This window comes from Talpa occidentalis, unplaced genomic scaffold, assembly GCF_014898055.3.
Source record: "Talpa occidentalis isolate TD23 unplaced genomic scaffold, MPIMG_talOcc4v2.1 talOcc4.12, whole genome shotgun sequence".
Lineage (NCBI taxonomy): Eukaryota > Metazoa > Chordata > Mammalia > Eulipotyphla > Talpidae > Talpa > Talpa occidentalis.
In genome coordinates this window covers 48,812,912-48,833,304 of record NW_023601212.1, presented here as the reverse complement: position 1 = coordinate 48,833,304, position 20,393 = coordinate 48,812,912, and the positions used below count along the sequence as shown (strand labels likewise).

The 20,393-nt window shown below is 40.5% G+C and overlaps 1 protein-coding gene across 1 annotated transcript in view; it reads right to left on the bottom strand.

Moving 5' to 3' along the window:
• The window catches only part of LAMC2 (laminin subunit gamma 2), a 56,072-nt gene extending 45,010 nt beyond the window's left edge, over positions 1-11,062 (bottom strand). The window contains exons 1-2 of the mRNA XM_037506272.2: positions 10,917-11,062; positions 10,594-10,804 (exon numbers count right to left, since the gene is read on the bottom strand). Coding sequence (XP_037362169.1) covers positions 10,594-10,672 — 79 coding nt within the window. The 5' untranslated portion in view covers positions 10,673-10,804; positions 10,917-11,062. The remainder of the gene's footprint in view (positions 1-10,593; positions 10,805-10,916) is intronic.
• Between the last annotated feature and the right edge of the window lie 9,331 nt (positions 11,063-20,393).

Below are 20,393 nucleotides of genomic sequence, written 5' to 3'. Positions count from 1 at the left end.
TGGGTGGGTAGATGGATGGACAGACATACGGACTGATGGAAGGAAGGAAGAATAGATTGGAAAATGGGCAGAAGGAGGAAAGAAAAAATGGTAGGAGGAAAAATAGGAGAAGAAGGGACAGAAGGAGGGAGGGAGGGAAGAAGGGAGACTATAAGAAAAGTCCAAAAAGGGCCTCCCTGGTGGCGCAAGGGGTTAAGATGTAACCTATGAAGTTGTCTGCAGCAGCTGCAGCATGAGTTCGATCCCCGGCCAGGGAGATTCCCACATGGCGCAGCAGACCTCTCCTGACTAGCCTGCTGCTCCCCTCAGCAGTGTATTTCAGTCAGTCTGCCTGTTCTGTTCCCCACTCTGTCTCTGGTGAATCCTCTCACTCCCACACCTCTGGCCTGTACCCCAGCTCTTGTATGCATAAAAATAAAATAAATATTTTCCTAAAAAAGAGTCAAAAAAGACCCCAAACATCCAGGGACCTATTTTGAAATTGTCTCAACATAATACCGAACATTTTCATTGTTTCCATATATGGAATTCAGTGAAAAAGCCAAAATGTTTCAATCAAAAAAGAAAAAAAAAGATCCATGATGAGAAAGGGACAGAAAGAATTGTGAGAGGAACATGATAGCTTCAGTTAGGAGTGTCTGGGACTGTCTCTCAGGCTGCTGTTCACACCAGATGACTCTCTCTCTACAGGACTGTGGTCTGTACCCTGCGACCTGCCATTCGCCGCGGGCAGTGCGGGAGGAAGGCAGGGACAGGCAGTCTTGAGACCATGAGATCAGTGTGCAGTGATCACGCAGCCTGGACCGGCAGTGCACTTGGCTGGCATATGGAGTTATCTCAGCAGCTAGGAATGTGAGCATCATGTTTGAACCTGCCAGAGCGTGCTGGTTGCTATTACGTAGAGCTTTGCTTCTCTTGCTACCATTTCAGCTGCTCAGCGCATGAATACTGATTCAGTGAAACGGCAGCAAGTTTATATAATACTTACCTTTATGCTCCCATGGATGAGTCCAAACTTAAACCGTTTAGAGACGGCACTCAATTCTCTTCCTTATTTAGAGGAAAGATGTGTTCCCTGTGTATCCTCTCTGGCATTGTGTGCACCTTATTCCCTTTCTGAGACATGGCATCTTTTCCTCTTCTTCCCTCTTGTAACTTTTTTCCTTGGGCTACTAGGACAGCATGTTGTCAGGCTTCCTCCTGGACCTTACTCTTGGCCTCTGCCCTCCTCCCGAACGTTTACTGGCTCCTCTTCTTACCCCAACTCTAAAGGTGCTGTTCCTCAAATCTCATTCCTGGAACTTCCATGACTCCTAACTGTAGAACTCCATAGCTCTCTCATCCAAGCCAAGGGCTTCCATAAAACCATAACAGGTGTTGCCATCCCAAGAAACTTCTCTGGCCCAGACTTCATTCTTGGTTTTATATGCTCCTGACCAGTCATCCACATCTTCAACTGGTTGTCTGAAAAGCTCCTAACACAAAATATGTTTAAGACCAAACTGGGGATTGTCATCCCTCCAAGTCAGAAAGCCAGAAGCTATTCTGGCAAGTTGTCCATCTTTCTCACCTGCCCGTATCTAATCCAACAAAGAAGTTTACTGCTATAACCCAGTAAATAGCCCAAGTTCATCCAAGTCTCTCTCCTTTCTGGCCACTCAGGCCAAATCCCAATCACCTCTTACCTACAAAGTCTTCCTAATTGAATTCCCCTCAGCTTCACTTGCCTTCCTTCACTCAGCAGTCAGAAAATCTTTTCAAAATACAGATTCAATCACTTCCTCTCTGCTTAAAACTCTGATATCTCTCCTTTCTTTTTGGGTTAAACATCAGGGTTTCTTAACACTGTATACAAGCATTCCATGGCTTAATCCTAGCTTTTTTCCCAGCCTAATTTCATATAACAACCCCCATGGGACATGTATTTCACCCATTGATTTCACTTTTACTTCATTCTGTGCCTTCACTTCCTCTGTTCTTAAAATTCTTGCATTATAAAGGAAAAGCATCATGGTGGAAAGAGGTGCGTTGGGGCTAACAATCCCAACTATCCTCCTCCCTTTTGTTTGCTCAAAGAAGTTACACTAAAAATGAAACCTTAATTTATCTTATCAGATACCATTCCCCTCTGCTGTGTCAAGCAACTGGTCTCATGAAAACTAACAACTGTTTTATCCTCAAAGAGATCAACCATCACCTCCACGAAATTAGTTGTAATGAGGTCCTTTAATAGTAAATCTAAAGTAAACAACTAGACTATTTAAAAAAAAAAAACTGGCAAATAAATATTTTCAGAACAAAAGCAATTATTGAAAATGTTTTAAAATAACATTTCAATGTATTTTTATACATTTTGTGCATTTTTTACAAATATTCAAAGTGCACATTACTTACAAATCTAAAGCAAGAAGTACCTGCCATCTACCTTTCTAGAATCAAAGGCATTGGAAGCTCTCTTCCTATTTGCAAAAATCAAAGTCTCCAAATGGAAATATTCAAGATGACAAGATGAATATTTTTATATATTATCCTTACCTGTGATGATGAAAATGATCATAAGTATTTTTGGGTTTTAAAAGCTCCTATGTGAGATTTTTTTTCTTTCTGAGATTTAATGTTTCTCAGCTTGGGTGAATACTGTCAAACAAAATCTGAATGTGCCATCATTTAAACTGATTTTAAATTTTATGGCTGACTGTGTGTGTCCATTTCCAGTTTTGTCTTTTTAAGATATGTCAAAATATGCCTTCTAATTAGAAAACTAAAAAGGCACTTCCCCCGCCCAAAGTCTTGTAACTGAGTTCAGTCTTCTGACTCATAGCTTTTCACAGCCATGTTTTAAGCCAAGGCAGCCAGAACCATGGGGCTGCAGCCTGCCTGATCAGCTCGCTCCCCATTGCAACCTAGACTTGGAATCAGCACCTGTGACTGTAGACACTTGGAGAGGCCTTCCCCTAGCACCCCACTGGACCCAGGTGGACAATTGGAGAGGGAAAGAAAGTACTACTTAACAGAGAGGTAGGTTAGAGATGCCTTTTTTTGCCTGGAAAGTCAGAGGATAAATGGGTAAAAGAGGAGGCAGAGGATTTAGCTTGAGTGAGTTCAAAGGTGAAAGGGCAGAGAAGGTTAGGACCCAAGAGACACCAAGCAGTCCCATTCTCTTACACCTGGCACCTCGAAGTCTCTACGCCAAGACTGCTGTGTCAGCTACAGTATGCAGACTCAATAAGTAATTGTGGTGAAGATTTTAAATGAAAGTATTCATCCACCGCCCCTGGAACCTCCAGCCTTCTGACCACAAAAATCACAATTTCTGTATTTCTATGAGATCATTTATAAAGAAGTATATTCTAATACAGAAAGGGCACTTGATTATTGTTCAGAGAACACAGGGTTCTTTGAGCATGTCTTACACGGCCCAGCAAGAGGTGTCAAATGTCCTTTTAAGAAGCAACTGAAATAAAGGAACTCAGAGACTCCAGGTCAGCCAGAGTTCTTCTGAAGCAATGAGGACCCCAAAGAGAGAAATCTTGTATGAAGAGCCTCAATAAAGAAAAGTTAAACATCTAAAACGATATTTTGATTTGTATGTTAGGAGGGGATCTTTATGTTTTTGTAGCTAATTGAAATGTACATTAAATATGGTTTTTCAATTATTTAAATTTGTGCTTCCTTGGCTCCTTAAAAAAGTTACCTAATAAATAATTCCTCTTCTGTAAAACTTTTACTGTTTTTTCGAATAATATATTTCTGTACAAAGAGATAAGGCATAGATTTTTTTGCTACATCCCTTCACAAAGGAAAAAACATCTGGGTGTGTACCTGCTTGCTATGCACTATCACAGTCCTCAGTTTTGACAAAAGAACAATGGCAATTCATGTATATTAACAATGTTGGGAAAATATTCACACGGTGCATTTATAGCATCTTCCTTAAAGATTCTTTTCTGAAAAATATCACTTGAAAAGTCTTCATGAAAACTGCATTGTTTAAAGAAGAATGAAGTACATGGGCTTTTTGGAGCCCAACCATTTCTATCCATAGAGAGAAGGGTAACAAATATTCCTAGAAGACTGTGGGCCAGGCAGCCTCCACCGGGGAGAGGAAGCAGGGTGTCCTGTCCTCAGATGGGCGATTGCACTACTTACTGCTCCACTCCCCTTCCCTCAGCAGGCCCGTTGTGGCCTCACCACTGGGTCTTGAAGATCTGCTCATCTACAGATCCCCTTCTAACATACACAATCCCAGGGCATGCAAGAACAGCAGCTCTGGGCTTCTGTTGGATCCACTGCTTTTACAAAGCAGCCCCATCCATTTGAGATCACAGCATTAGGAATCCCCTGTTACACCAAAAGCAAAATGGTAGTGAGTTGAAATAAATAGCAACAAGCAGAGATAAAACTTATGCAGTTCTGACTGTGACACTGACTTGATCCTGAAAGACCCCAAAACTTACACCAGTAGTCTTCAGCAAGGAGAAAAAAATAACTCCAGAACACAGCTATGCATACACAGATTCAAAATGTCAACAGTCATTGAAGAACTATCCCTCAACTACCTTTGTTTCCTAATCTGAGTCACTGGTCAATTCCAAGTGGCATGAAAATCCAATAAAAGAATTGATCAAAGAGGACACTGGGTCATTTGAAATCTGTTTTCTTGTCGATGCACATGCGCTCGAGTGTGTGTTTGGTGTTAACCTGCTGTTTCTGATATTTTTAAAGGAAAGGACGCTTTATTCCCTCACAAGTACAAATAGACAAGACACAGCTGTCCCAACTAGAGACACAGGGATGTTTTTATGAAAGATCAAGATCCTAGCAAGTCTGATAATTAATCTAAAGGAAAATCCGTAATAAGAACTAGAAATAAGCCAAGGAAATGTTTTGCTAAAAACACTGAACTAGCCATTGAAATTGGATCCTACTACTAATTGCTTGACCCTGGTCAAGGCAATCACTGCTCTGTGTCCCATCGCCGATGAGGATCACACAGGTTGGAATCCAGCCCTGCTATCACCATGCCGGGACCTGCTGTAATAAAATGAGAGGCTCCTGGAGACAATCCCTAATGTCCATTCTCATTGAGTTCTGAAAAAAAGTGGCGAAATATGTAAACCTTTCTTTAAGAAATGCCTCGCGTAGGCTGAAAATCTGAGTAATTCTTCTCATGTTTAAGTGAGTTGTGGGGAATGATTTGGCCGCAATTTTATTTTTCTAGAATGTGAAGATCCATGTTTACATAATAAAAGTGAACTCTGGAAAGGAAAGAGTTGGAATTATATAAAAGGTCTACAAGCTTGAAGACATCCAGGACATGTATAGCTTTGACCAATTAATCAGCACCTCTCCTCTGACATAGCAGAAGGGAAAGACTCCAGTCCTGTGTTAATCAGTATAGGAAAAAGAATCATTCTTTTCTTCTTTAATAACTGTGACACAAGGAAGCACATGTTTGTTGAGAGGCACATTTACAGACCTACAGTTACCCATAGATACAGAAAAGACATAGCTTTTGGCTTTGGATATGAGTCAAATATTACCTCACGTACTTGGTGCTTATATTAGGACTCAGCCCGGCAATGACTCAGTAATCTACTCAGTCTGATTTGTGACTAAATTAGAATATTCCAGAATCTATGGAATTCCCATTTCTATATTGTAATAGATGTAATAGATTCCCATTTCTATACTGTAATCTTGCCATTGCACATCTCTCCAGGAAAAAAAAAAAAAAGGTCAATACAATTGAGTCATTAAAATTTAAATGACACAAATATTCCCAGGGTGGCCACAACCATTCAGTTCATGCTTCCACTTCCAGAAGCACTAACCACAGATCAACATTCTTCCTTGACTTTTGGGCCAGTGGAGCTAAGCCAGTGGCTGCTCCCTGTTCAAGACACCCTGAATGTAAGATAATGTGGGGAGTTTCAGCTTATCCTCCAACTCAATTCTATATTACAATTTATTTTACATACTTGAATATAAGGTGGAGATTTTCATTTTCTCAATTTTCTCCCCACAGGGGGAAATAAAGTTCACATTTACATTCTTTTAGAAGCTCTCCAGTACTTTATTTTAAAAATCAAGCATTATTTTGGGGAAGATATATTATCTCAATGTTTTAGATACTTGTTAGTAAGAAAGAGGCCAAGCTACCCAACATGGATCTCATAATTGTTCATTATTTTGCAATTGTGAGTGCTGATAGATGTCATAAATAAGTTTTTCAAGATTCTTACACTGTGAAATCACAATTTTGAAATCACAAAATATAAGGATATTTTTTAAACCTTTTAAATGTTTTGAAAATGATGTATTTTCCAGTGGCAGCATCAAAAACAGACTCAAATAAGACCATATTTCAAGTCACCTCATCTGAAGTGAAGAAGACACTGTATTAAGTTGGCTTTAGCAATGTTTAAAAAGGATGGGAAGACTTTGAAAATAATTATGTCATGTGAATAAGCTGATGAATACTTCTAAGTTCTTTTACAAATGATGTGAATTTCAATATGGTAGGTAACTGATTTACTAAATTAAATATAGGAGATATGACCACTGTATCTATATCACTAAATGCTTTCATACTCAAAGTATTTTTTTAATTTATTATTTGCGTGTGTGTGTGGCGTTGAGTAGCAGGTATTCCCATTGAGAGGTATGAGGCTTTCTCATGTGGGGTCACTTTATACTTAGCATGTTCTAGTGAGTAACAGATTGGCTGTTATGAGGTCTGCGAGTGGGCCAAAGGCAGAAAGAATTGATAGGAAATCCAATCTTGAAAACCAGTCTGCTATGGGTCCTGTGTCATGTGTATTCCATCTGTTTCATTAGGTAAAACTTGGGGTTCACTTCAGTCTGAGTAGAAGGACTCATCACCTTTCTTGGGTTGGTGAAAGAAGCTTGTGAGGGGTACCCCATTCTAGAACAATTGCTTCAAAATATACCCGATGGCTGAATCCAACAGTGTTATTTTAGTCCAAATTCTTTGTATATTCATATTTTGATACCTGAATATCAGATGCTACACCTACATTGTTGCAACTCTTTCTTTGGCTAATAAAACACTCCACTTTAGGGTTTCTCTTCTATCTGAATCCAACAGTGTTATTTTAGTCCAAATTCTTTGTATATTCATATTTTGATACCTGAATATCAGATGCTACACCTACATTGTTGCAACTCTTTCTTTGGCTAATAAAACACTCCACTTTAGGGTTTCTCTTCTATCCCCCGTGCTCATTCTTCCTTATTCTCTTTTCCAGTTCTTCCATCTCCTTGTTAAATTTTGAGGTTTCTTTTACCTCTTCATGCCAGGTAGTCTCACCTACTGTCAAGGCAGGGTTCCCAATTTTATATTTCAAACTTTCCTTCTAAACTTCAAAATCATAGTTTCAGCTACTCGCTGGGATGGCTGGATTTCCACTCACATGTCAGATTCAAGTCCCCATAGGCACTCACTCCCTCCTCTTCATCCACTACCCAATCTTCCCCAAATCTGCCCTTATTTTATAGTCCTCATCAACTTTAATGGCATCACTTGTCCAAACACTTACACAAACCTGAATCCCTGAATCTGTCTTAGACTCTTCATATTTCTCACAATTTTCCCTTATGTGTATGTCTAGCAAACTCATTCTAACACCAAATTCTTTGGATTTCACCTCTGACATCTATTTCTTCTTTACTGTTTCCACGACCTTGATAAAAGACTTCATTATCTTTCATGTGGATTATCACAATGACAATAATGCTCTCCTAGCTCAACTGCCTCCTCTAGGCCCCTGTGCAGTGGCCTTTCTAAAACATGAATCTGACCATGTCCACTGCTCCTTATAACCATTTGCAACTCTTTTTTCACTATAGGACGCCATTCTCACAGCACAGCCAGGCTCTTCACACTCAGATTCTAGTATTTCTGTATTTCTAGTTTCATTTCCATTGCCTCCTCACACCATTTCCTGTTATACCTTCCCATGTAAACTATGGTCCATATCATTGGAGTTACATGCCACGTTCTATCATATCAAACTGTGGGCTCCAGGAGGGGAGTCCTTAGCTTTCTTACAGATTTCTGGGCATCTAATTTCACTATAACTATACTGTTGGCTTCCGGCTTTTAAAGGAAGTGTGGCTCCAGGCATATTAAGGCATATAAAGGCATTTAATATAAATTGACTTGTGCAAAACCAGACAACTATTGGCAAAGATAAAACTGTCAGTTGATCCAGGGGTTCTTAGCCACTTGCCACACCAAGGGCACACACCTGGCCAGGCCAGGGAGTGGTGCAGATGCTGCAACCCAGGGAGCCTTTCAATAACTTTATGGGTCTGCCTGGCAGCGCAGGGATTAAAGATAGTGTTATCAAGCTACTGCCAGCCACTACATCACCAGTTCAATCCCTGCTGGCCAGGGACCTGACCCACTTGGCGAGGCAGACCTCTCCTGTCTCACCTGCTACTCCCCTCAGTTGCTCCCACTCTCTGGTGAATCCTCTAGCCACCCACACCTCTGACTTACACCCCAGTTCTTGTATGCATAAATAAATAAATATTTAAAAGAAATAAACAAATAACTCTACAAGTTTTCACAGTACCATTGCCTCTGTTAAACAGGTCAAGAAGCAGACTTCAAGTAGTGATGAGTCTGAAAGGTTACTAATAATAAGGACTAATAAGTGAGTCAGCCAACATTCAAAGTCAGGTCAAGTTAACTGTACTTTCACTGAGACCAACCCCTAGACAGTCTTGCTGATTAGATCTAACATCATAATCTCACCTGCAAGGAAACAACCAGGAAGTAACGCCATTGCTTTAGGCTCTCAGAGTTGCAGCCCACAGGGCACACACATGCGGGTCACTGAGAGGTGGCAAGTACCATACTCTCAGTCCTACTTGCACCATCCCCAGCCTCTCATGAAAGGAAAAGTATGCGTGATCTACCCTAACACTAAGCTTTTCACATTCTCGTTGAACTCCGAAATGAAGGCCTTTGGGGAAGGAGCCTGTATGAAGCTGCTCATCTCCAAGGAAGGGGAGAGTCTGGAAATGAAACTAAATGCTGCTTCTGACTTAATGGTTTGGATGGAATGCTCGGAGCTGGTCCACCCTTGAAAAGTGCGAGTCCAAGCTCTGTCCTCTGAGGTCTGACTTTGTTAAACAACTGACCCTCCACATCTAATGAGAACACACACACATACACTCAACTATAGTCAAGGAGGAAATTGTTTCAATAATTACCTATTATAAAAAACATATGTACTTCCTTTCCTTACTATCTTTATTATACATTCCCCAAAGCGCCAAGGTCTAAGAACCCCTGAATCAACTGTCTTTGCCAATAGTTGCCTGAGTGATTTTGCACAAATTAATTTATATTTTTTGGAAGCCACAGGATTCTTTTAAGCCAAGTTGACCCCTAAGCAGCCCCTCTGCATTTTCACATTCAGAGTATCTTTTAAGATAGTTTTCACTTGGTTAAAGCTATTTATCATAACTGTAAGGAAACCTAACCTACATAATCATTTTCATAAATGATTTTTAAAACGGTAGTGAGGGGTGATGGATTGGAAGTTAATTCTAGTACTATTTTAGGGAAAAAAGAGAACTGATTCAATGCATTCAAACTCATGCCAAAATATTATGCAGGTCATTCAAAGACAATTCAGGCCAGCATCAACCAGACCGTGCAGGAATAAATGGAATGTTAAGCTAATTCCACTGGCTCAGACTCACAATTTGCTCGTGTGTGACAATGGCTCTTGGACCTATTGAAAGGACCGCTGAAATGCCATCAGATGAGGAATCAATACCAATATTAAAATTCGGGGTGGTTATAAGGGCAAATTCTATCAGTAAAACTAAGTGACAAGGAAACCACCCTCCTCCGCCCCCCCCATGCGTTGTCAGCTGACACAAGCATACAGTAAACAGTTGCTAGGTGCTCAGCAAGTTTTGTTTACATGAGCTGAATTTCTCACAACATGACAGCGGCTGGGTGCCTTAGATAAGATTAAGTGATCCAACATAGATGCCCAATAAATGCCTGTTGAATGAATATTATGTGAAAATACTCTACCAAGGGACATTACACAAATGTAGGCTAATTTTCCATTCCAAATATGAAACAGGAATTCCAGGAGGATTATTGAAGAGGCCCCTTTACCATCTTTGTGGTGTTCACAGACGCAGAAAGCATTCCCACGCAAATCCCATCAGTAAAAACACACATGAGGAAAAGAATTCATATGCTAACATTTGACTGATGTTATTGATTCCAGAGAGGCGCCTTGATCAAAAAAAAAAAAAAAGCAATCAAGAAGGACCATTTTGGAAGTCAGGAAAACTCTGATTTGGCACAACCGATTGGCTTCACACTGGAAAAATCAGACAGCTTTATATAACGTTAGTCTTATTTTAAAACGGATCTCTGGAGAAGCGCCAGGTGGGAGAGAAGGAGGGGGCCTCTAAAGAGGTTCCTTCGGACAAAGCCAGAATCCTCAGAGGTGATTTCAGCCCTCAAGGTCTGCAGAGAAAGGCCAGTTCACAGCCCGGGGCTGCGAAGCTTCCTCCAGGAGGCCGACTCACCTTCGCTCCTGAAAGTGGCCTGGGCTGCAAACAGCAGGAGCGAGAAGCAGAGGCAGCCGCTGAGCCAGAGCGTGGGCATGGCCGGGCCGGGCGCCGTCTGCGCTGCAGGGTCGCTGCCCGGCGCCTCGCGCTGGAGTTCTCACTCTGCGCTCGCTGTGCCTTCCTTTTCCTTGATCAGGTGGTTTTATCGACTCTTCTACCTGACTCAGGCCTGACAGGAAGAGAGACTGTGTTTCAGGGTGTGACTCACCTGTGAATAAGGAGGACCCAGCCCTCGGGAGGCAGACAAACACACAGCACACACAGAGCCGTAAAGCGCTCACCACAGCCGCAGGGCTCCCCTCTCGCCACACCGAGGGCACACACCTGGCCAGGCCAGGGCGTGGTGTCTGTCAGGCTCTTCCAGAGCCCTCCTTCACTCCCTGGGTGGTCCGGGGCAGAATCACAGAGGTAGCTAGCAGCCCGCCCCTTCCTCAAACTGGGAGGCCCGGTCTCAAGCGCGCAAACTCAGAAATAATTCAGCAGCTCTGAAGGGCTCTCCTCTAAAAGACATGAAGAAAACAGGCCAGTCGGAAATGGGGACAGGGTCCTCTCTGTCCTCTGACCTAGGTGCAACCTATCTCTGAAATCCAGCAGCCCTATCCCACCTTTCCACTCTGCTGACACTTCCTTCTTTCTGCCACCATCAGCAGGCTGGATCCAAGGGTCTCCTGGGTCCCCAAAACTTCCTGATAACCTGCTGCTAGCTATTCATTAAGTGGCCAGTCGACTACGGGGTCTCCCTATAAAGGCTAAGTATCTCTGTATACCTAACAACCAGTGCAGCTCTAACTCACAACCATGGTTGGTGCTCCATAGAGGATTCAGATTTCAGATTTCTTTTACATCTTAGAGAACGTTTCCTATGCCATTCTCTATGGGTCTATTAGAAAAGGTTTGTTGAAACCAACCGTATCATCTAAGACCACTGTGCTAAGTGAAGTGGGTGATAGCTGCAAATCCTGGTATATCTTCCATTTTCCCATTGCCTAAGAAGGTTGGTGGCAAAATTCAGAGAGGTAATGCTAAAGAGAAGATTTTGGTTCCTAATAGAAATGTTAAAATGACCAGAGGTTTATATAGGTAAAATTTATATACAGCCTATCAAAAACAACCAAGGTATTCTTCATCATCAAGGCCTGCAAAAGTCCCCAATAAATTTTTGTTTACTACTTAACTGAATGAATTTTCTCTAAATAGTTCTATAGACAATAATAAACACAACAAAACAATATAAGACAGTACAGTTGACCCTTGAACAGTACAGTGGCTCGGGGAGTCAGCCCGCTGTGGTTGAAAATCTACATGCAATTTTGGTCTCCCCTAAAATTTAAACACAGTCATCCCTCATTTCTTTTTTTTTTTAATATTTATTTATTTATGCACACAAGAGGCCAGATGTACGGGAGGGTACAGGCCAGATGTACAGGCCAGATGTACGGGAGGGTGAGAGGATTCACCAGAGACAGAGCAGGGAACAGAACAGGCAGACTGACAAAATACACTGGTGAGGGGAGCAGTGGGTGAGTCGGAGAGGTCTGCTGTGCCATGCGGGTTGTTTCCTGGCCGGCCGGGGGATAGAATTCATGCAGCAGAGGCTGCAGATTGCTTCATAGAGTTGTGCTTATCCCCTTGGGCCAGCTTATCGGCCCTCCCCAACCATCTGTGTTGGTTGAATTCATCAATGCCAACCCAAAGGTATGGAGGGCCAACTCTATTTATTGGGGGAGGGGAACACATATGTAAGTAGACCCCTGGAGTTCAAGCCCACATTGTTCAAGAGTCATCTGTACATGATTGTCAATGTGTATAAGAACTTCAGTTTATACCTGTAATGGAGACCAGGCTGGGCTGACCAGGATAGCTAAGGAAGGCTTTATATAGAACAGGGAGCAAGAATGAGGAGTTCAGGAATAACCAGTAACTGATATTGCCACCAAAGACAAGAGGAGTGAGGTAGTTTCCTGAAAGGGGTTAACATCCTCTCTAAAATCTTCAGCAACAACTCAGAAGGAATAGAAAGGAAACTCCAATTTTCTCATCCCAAACTTGAGTCTGTTCTGCTCTTTCCAGAATTCAAACATCATAGTCTTCTCTGTCAAGATTCATAGTGTCGGACTGCTGCTGAAGAGACTAGGTATTTAGAATTTTTTCTCCTAGTAGTGGGCATATTGAAGAGGCTGAAATATGTCACAAGCCCTTACACTCTTACGCATTGGTGTTTTGCAATGCTCAACAGTGCTGCAGGAACTAGGAACAGGATGTAGCCAAATAAAATCTTGAAGGCAAAACTGCTTTTTTAGCACAAGTTACCATATTTATTATACCTTGAAAGCTGGGACAAATGTTTTCATCTATCATTATCATCATCATTATTAATATATTCTTATAGCTAGCACATATGTACTATATATATTCTTTTTTATCCCCTTTATACATAGTTACCCTTAAGTCTTTTAAACAATACTAAGAAATAGGTGTACTATCAATTTTCCCACTTACAGATGAGAAAACAAAAGTACAGAAAAGTTAAGTAACAATCTTAGTAAGTGACAAAGTCAAGATTCCAAACGAGTGATCTATTGTAGGAATCATAAGCTTGATGCTAGGTCAGATTTATAAGTAACATAAATAAAGCAAATTCACAATATGGAAGGAATTCAACCTGTAGTGAATGGTTATTTATCAACACCCATTACCACCTGACCAGATTGTAGACAATTGAACAAATATTTCTGATTTTCTAACATGTTAGTGCTGAAAGGACCCCCAGAGGTCTCCTAGACCTGGAGGAGAAAATGAGCAGTAGGCCCTGGGTACCGGGCCAGCCCACAGCCTCTTCTAGGAGAGCCATATGTTCCTGTTTTTCTCAGTCCCCACCTCCAGCACAGCCTTGCCCTGGGCCTCTTCACTCATCTAAGCAACATGCCTGGCTCAGGCTTGTGAGCTTAGCTGGAGCTCCAGCTTCATTTCCTACCTTGCTCAGGGGTATATCAAGCCCCATAGCCAATTTGAGAATTTCTCTCCTGTGCACTGCTGGAGGAAAAGCACTCTAGGAAAGTTCAGGCCAGGGAGCAGATTCCCAAGACCAAACCCTGGCTTCACCTCTCATCAAGGCTTTTTAGTTTCTTCTGGATCTGTTTCCCCATCTGTAAAATGGGGACAATAACAGAAATTTACCTAGTAGGCTTGCTGGGAAAATTTAATGAGTTAATGACCCAGCTTGTGCTCACACCATATGCACTATACAATAAGCTGTAACAATTACTAGCATTGTTACTATTATTGGTGGCATTAAGCACCATCAGTTTTTGTCTTCTTATAACTATTTAGGAATACTGTGTGACAAAGATGGAGCCTTTCAATTCCTCTACTGACTATTCAGCTGTAATTTTAAACTTCTGTTAAACTCTTGGTCTAATCCAGGTTCATGTCCATATTAACATTTACTTGGAATTGTTCATTTATACTTTTGTTAAATATCTGGAAATTTCCTTCACGTTCAGATTTGCCCACCTGATGGTACAAGTTTTTCTGGTTTTTTTTTTTTTTGTGTGTGTGAGTGTGTTTTCATTTGAAACTATTTTAAATGAAGGGGAGTGGAAATAGAAGTGGGTCTTCTATTTCAGGGAAAATGTGAAAGTAAAATAAATTTGAATAGATATTTGTGATTAACTTCAATCAACACATGCTTCTCAGAAAGGCAACAAAAATCTATGTGTTTTTCCATGTGACCCAAATTAATTTTTTTCCCTCCAAATTCAGACAAAAATCAACTCATCACTGTCTAGCAATAAAAAGTAATGAACAGATGAAACATGGATGAAACATGGATGAAACCAGACATGAAAGACCAGATCCTATGTAATTTTATTTATATGAGATTCTAGAAAAAGAAAAACCACAAGGAGAGAAAACAGATCAGTAGTTACTAGGAGTAGGAGACTGACTGCTGTGGGGCATGAGGATACTTTTGGAAGAAGAAATATTCTGAAATATGATAGTGGTCAAAATTAACCAAAGTGTACCCTTAAAATAGGTCAATTTTATTGTCTTTAAATTATGTCTCAAAAAATAAATTGTACCTCAATAAAACTGGTATTTGAAAAAAGAAGAGAAAATCTCAAAACTCAACCTAGTCTGAAATGAAGATGATGTGTTAATTCTGTCTGCATGTGTTATGACAAAATCACAGCAGAGTCCAGGCCTAAAATCCCCACTAATCTTGATAAACTCTAAGGAGTTTCAAGCCAAAGGTCACCTCAGGCCTTTGAGACCCTGCTTCTGGAATTCTATTTTGATCATTTACAAAAGGTAAGAGTGTCATTTTGAAATATTTGCTTAGGGGCAAGAATTTCAAACCGGGCAGTGATTGTCTGCTATGATGCCTCTGATATTTTCATCTTCTCTTCCCCCGGGCCGTCACATCACCTAGAGTGTAATCCTGGTGTCCAAGGGAATGAGTTCAATGCAGAAGTTTTCCTGACGCAAGCTGGAAGGTCTTAGGGCATTTCCAGGGGTGGGGCCCGGAAGGCTGTGGCCTTGGAAGTCCCCTTAGTCCATTGTTTCATTTTCAGGTCTTCATCACCCAGGGGACTTTTCTTTTTACAATGCTGGGCAGATCCCTTCACCGTCATCTCCACCTCAACCTCCCAAATAGAATTGCAGGTGACATGTTGATTTGTGCTTGGAGTTCTGTCATTACCTTAGTTAACTCTCAGGAGGAATGTCTGGCATGCCACCCCCTTTGAAACTCACTTGTGATAAAGTTGAAGCACAGGCTGTTAACATGCCAGCAATGGACAAGGTGGTTGGTCTCCATTCCCTGCCCTTAATCTAAGTACAGAGACATTTGCCTAAAAATATTCAATAAAATAGAGCCATCAGTGGGGAGAGAGCCAACAACTCCCCTTTGTTCTTAATTGGTAAAGGAAAATGTCCATAAATGGAAATGGTTGTGTTTCCTGGATCGTCTGGGTAAATTCTCTGAGGTTGGCAGGGCTCCAGAAAGCACTGTTCTCTAAGCAAGCACCCTGGCTGAAGTGGCATGCTTCCATTTTTCTGCAGAAATGGGTAGTGTGCTCCCACAACTAGTTTTCAGGGGGCGGGAGAGGCCAGGTTAGAATTCATGCCATGTCTTTTACTTATTAAGAGAGATGATCCTTTTTCTGTGGTTGCTGGAGATCCTCCCAGACCAGGGAATTGTGGGGAATCAACAGTTATGTACAAAGAGCAACCTTGTGGGGGAGGGGGACTAGTAATTACAGATGGAAATAAATAAATCAGTTATTTGTTTGCCAATACAAAAAATGAGGAGGAGTGGTGAGAAGAGGGATACATGCTCAAAAAAGACAAAATAGACATAAAAATAAGACCAAGGGAGGGTGAAATTGTCTAAGGAGGGGCTTCCCCACCCACCCCTGCCTTTCATAAGGAGAAATAAGCTCAAAAATAGTGGCTCTAAATGTGCTCTTAATTCCAACCTGGAACTTAGCACCCTAAAAATTTAAATGATAAAGTCTGAAAAAATCCATAGCATTTAGAATCTACTCTTCTGTCTTTAGATGTGAACTTTGGCTGCGCCTTCCAATACTGATTTGGACAGGTACACTGACAACAAAGCTCTGTGTGCCCAGCTCAGTGCTTCCAGCCCTGCAGGGGTTACAGAGTTCATCCCTCACCACTGCCAAGGAAGCAAGTGCTATAATAATCCTCATTCCGAGGCTACAGGCTCCCTCACAAACCCACGCCAATACCTCCTGTACCAGTTATTCAACTACAACATAAAAACAGAGTAAGTCTCTGCTGGATATAAGCATTCTCTTCTTCAATTTAAGATTGGGTTGGTTTTTCACATAAAACATGAAATGCTTAGTCCTTATAACATATACCACATTCTACAGCGACTCCTGCAGATTAGCAGTCAAGGTTTGGTTATTAGAGATGCATTCCTTTTTACATTACCTTTTGAAACTCTTCAGTACGATGACTTCAGATCCTTATGCAACATCCTTTTACATCATCTGATCAACTCTTGATGGTTTTCTCTTGGTCTGATACTTTAATCCAAGTGTAAGAGAACTTTGCTAAGTAATTCAATCCTTAACCTTTTTCAAATAATTGGAAATTACTTTCAGCATCGTATAAAGAGCCTCAATAGTCTGAAAGAGTTCCAAAATTTAATAGCTATCTCCCTTGTTCTGCTTTTAAAGGCTGATTACAGAGAAATCCCCAAACATTCCTGGGTGGTTCTTTTGTAGGAAGTCTGCAGATTGGATTCGACTTCGGTTAAAAGGTGGAACCGGTGACCCCTGCAATTATGGAGAGAGCTATAAATAATTGCAGAAAAATTTAGAGCAACTCTTCACTAACTTAAAAATTTCACACAACCTCAACTTGTCTACATAAATAGGGAGACTTAATGCAGGCATTCCAACAGCTTAAGTTAAGATGACACTGGCCTCCTCAACTATCTAGCTATTTTAGATGAATATGTTTTAGACCTGAATTGTTTGGACTGTTGTCTCAGTGTTCTACTCTTTGTTGTATGAATATACAGCAAAGCAAGATTTAATTGTTATTGCTTTATCAAAGTTACTAATGCCTTTGCTATTTTCTTATCTCGGGGTTCTCTGTTAATACAGCCTTTGGAAGTAACTCAGAAAATCTCAGCTATGGCAGAATATGACTGCCTGGTTTTACAGCAGGTTGTTTATACAGAAGTGAATACATCTTACTAGCCTCAGGGAAATTTAAAACGGGTTATGCCTATGCTAAAAATAACACATATGTGGATATATATTATTTGAATTCCGGGTGGAAATTCTTCTTTTAAATAAAATTTTTGGGCTTTTGATGTTTGGTTTGGGTTGTAGGTTTGACTCTGACATCCATATTTTCTAAGGAAGGTTCAATTCCAAGTCTTCTTATACTTGGGATCTGATGGAAAACCCATTTTATTAACATTGTAACTTTGAAGTATTCTGAAGACTTGTTATTAACTTTGTAAGTAAATTTGTATAAATACAATTTCATTTAATAAGTTTCCTCTTAGAAGCAGATCTCTTCTAATCAAGCAACCAAATATAGATTTTCTCTCTGGAACACAGGGCTAAAAAAACAAACAAATAGCCTAGAACTATTATAAAATTGTTATAAAAATTGACTTTTTAAATTTTATTAAAAGAATTTCTTAATTATCCCTGGTTCTAATAGTTCAGATTTGCTAAACAAGCAAATATTCCAACAATAGCTCAACCCCTTTCAACTTCATAAACTTTATCTATGTATCTCTTTGCCTTTCTGGTTGAAAAATTACATTTCCAGATACTTAAAGGCCTGTTGGTGATGATTTCTTAGAATGTTTCCAGCTTTCTGGAAACATAGATGGCTTCTCACAAAGAGACCAGACTGTAAAATCTTTCATTGGGGTGCACACTGATGGCATATGTTTGGGGTAGAGGGCTACTTGCAGGTAACCTTATATTTATGCCCAGCAGATAGGCATCTGGCAGGGGAAATAGGCAGGGAATGAAGGTATTAAAGCATTAAGATCTGGCACAGAACTTCTCCCGCCAACCCATGCACCCTGGCACTGGGCTCTATGCATGCAGAGAAGCAACTTTTCTCTACTTGCTTTCCATCAGAACAAAATAGAAACCAAAGGATCCGGCCACTTGACTTCTAGATTTTGTCCTTGATGTGAAACTAGTAACACAGGTACCTCATTTAGTTTTTCTAATTTGGATTATTTGCTGTCAATAATTATCATCAATTATCATCGAACTTCGCATTTTACCTTTCTGCTTACTCCAGTTCTGGTGAGATTTTCCAAAAGGTTTCTTTGCTCTGCTTGGATTTGATATTCAGCCTCAACTTCAGTGAAATACCATCTGCAAGACTGAATCACATATTACGTCTTCCAGGTAATTTGCAAACATTTTAGGAAATGCTGCTTACCCTGCCAATTCTGGAGAAGGGTATTGCTTTTAGCATGTTTTCCTCTATCCCCTAAACTGCCCATTCTTCTCTCTAAGCCAGTTCCCTATGTTTAACAAAATATCACCTCTCCATTCCAGTTTGAAATCTGAAAACTTTCATCTTTCATTTAAAGTTTTAAATAGGGTTCTTCCTGGTGGTGCAAGGGGTTAAGCACCGCACTATGAAGCAATCCATAGCCTCTGCAGCACGAGTTCGATCCCTGGCCAGCCAGGGAGAAACCGACACGGCAAGACAGACCTCTCCTGTCTCGCCTGCTGCTCCCCTCAGCAGTATGTTTCAGTCAGTCTGCCTGTTCTGATACCCGTTCTGTCTCTGGTGGATCCTCTCATCTCCCGCATCTCTGGCCTATACCCCAGCTCTTGTGTGCATAAATAAATCTTAAAAAAAATAATAATAAAGTTTTAAAATAATTCTTGGAGTGGAAGTTTAGTAACTGTTTTGAACTGCTATTGTTCCTGTCTTGTCTTTAAACCCCTTCATGCTCCCAAAGAGTCCCTCGTGCTGAGCAGGTATCCTTACCCCAAACACCAGGCTTCCTTTTCCAGAGGGAGTTGCTTGTCAACCTTTTTTAAAGATCCCATCAGCCTGATTCTACTTGTGCTTTTTGAAGGCAGTGCTGCCCAGTGGAAATGCTCTATACTTGTGCTTCCTAATAGGATAGCTACTAACCACATGTGTTTGTTGAGTCTTAGAAATGTAGAAACTTTGACAGAGGAGTGAAAATGTTGATCTGTTAAATTTTATTTTTTAACTTTATGATTCACTATATTTTTAATTATATCTAGAGGATGTTCTGTAATATTTTAGTGTAAGAAGATCATTGTTTCCTATGGAACATGACAATAATCCCACCTTTGAGCAAAAAAGCCATGTTTATTTCCCAAATCACCTCATTAGACATTTAAACATTGTACAGCCAGCAAAATAAAGTTGGGGAAGCACAGGGAAGCACAGACCTTTCATAAAAGGATTATGGAAGACTTTGGATAAGAGATGACTTTCAAGATAGATTCTGAAAGATGGGAAAGATACAGACAAACCAAAAAGAAGAACATTTTAGACAGAATGAGTAGTGTAAGGAACACTCACTGATATCAAAATTGAAGGCAATAGCCTATTTTTTCAACCTTCCCTTTTCTTGAACAATATCTACAAACTGTATTCACAAAACTGACCCTCTCTGTCATTTAGTGCTCAGCTTAAATATCACCTCACTTCCCAAACAGCATCTCCTCACAGATCAAGCAAACCTTGATCTCAGCAATCTAATTTATCCATTTTCTCCTTACATAGATCGCTACCTGCCATATTAGATAGGATGGACTGGGAAATCCATCTAGAAAAAAAATGACATCTGAGCAAAAGTCTAGATGAGGTGAGGTGATGAGCCACATAAACATATTGGAGAGAAATATTCCATCAGCACAAACAGTGAAAGTAGAGACACATCCTAGCTTGATTGGCCATGAACCACAACAAAATCAATTTGGCTCATGTGGCAGAGTATAAATTATTAAATTTTAGTGAAATATAAATGGCCACCTGTGTTAGTGGCTACCATATTGGACTGCACAGGTCCTTCACAGTGGGCGCTTGTGACTAAAGGTTGTATCTTGTTAGCAGTCTCATAATTTGAGTTCTTGAAAAATTTATGAGTAGATAGAACCACTTCTAATGAGGAAAAAAATCATTTTTGATAATAAATAATTAATAATTTCTTGGTTGACTATTACAATTTGACCCAGTAGAAATTTTTATCT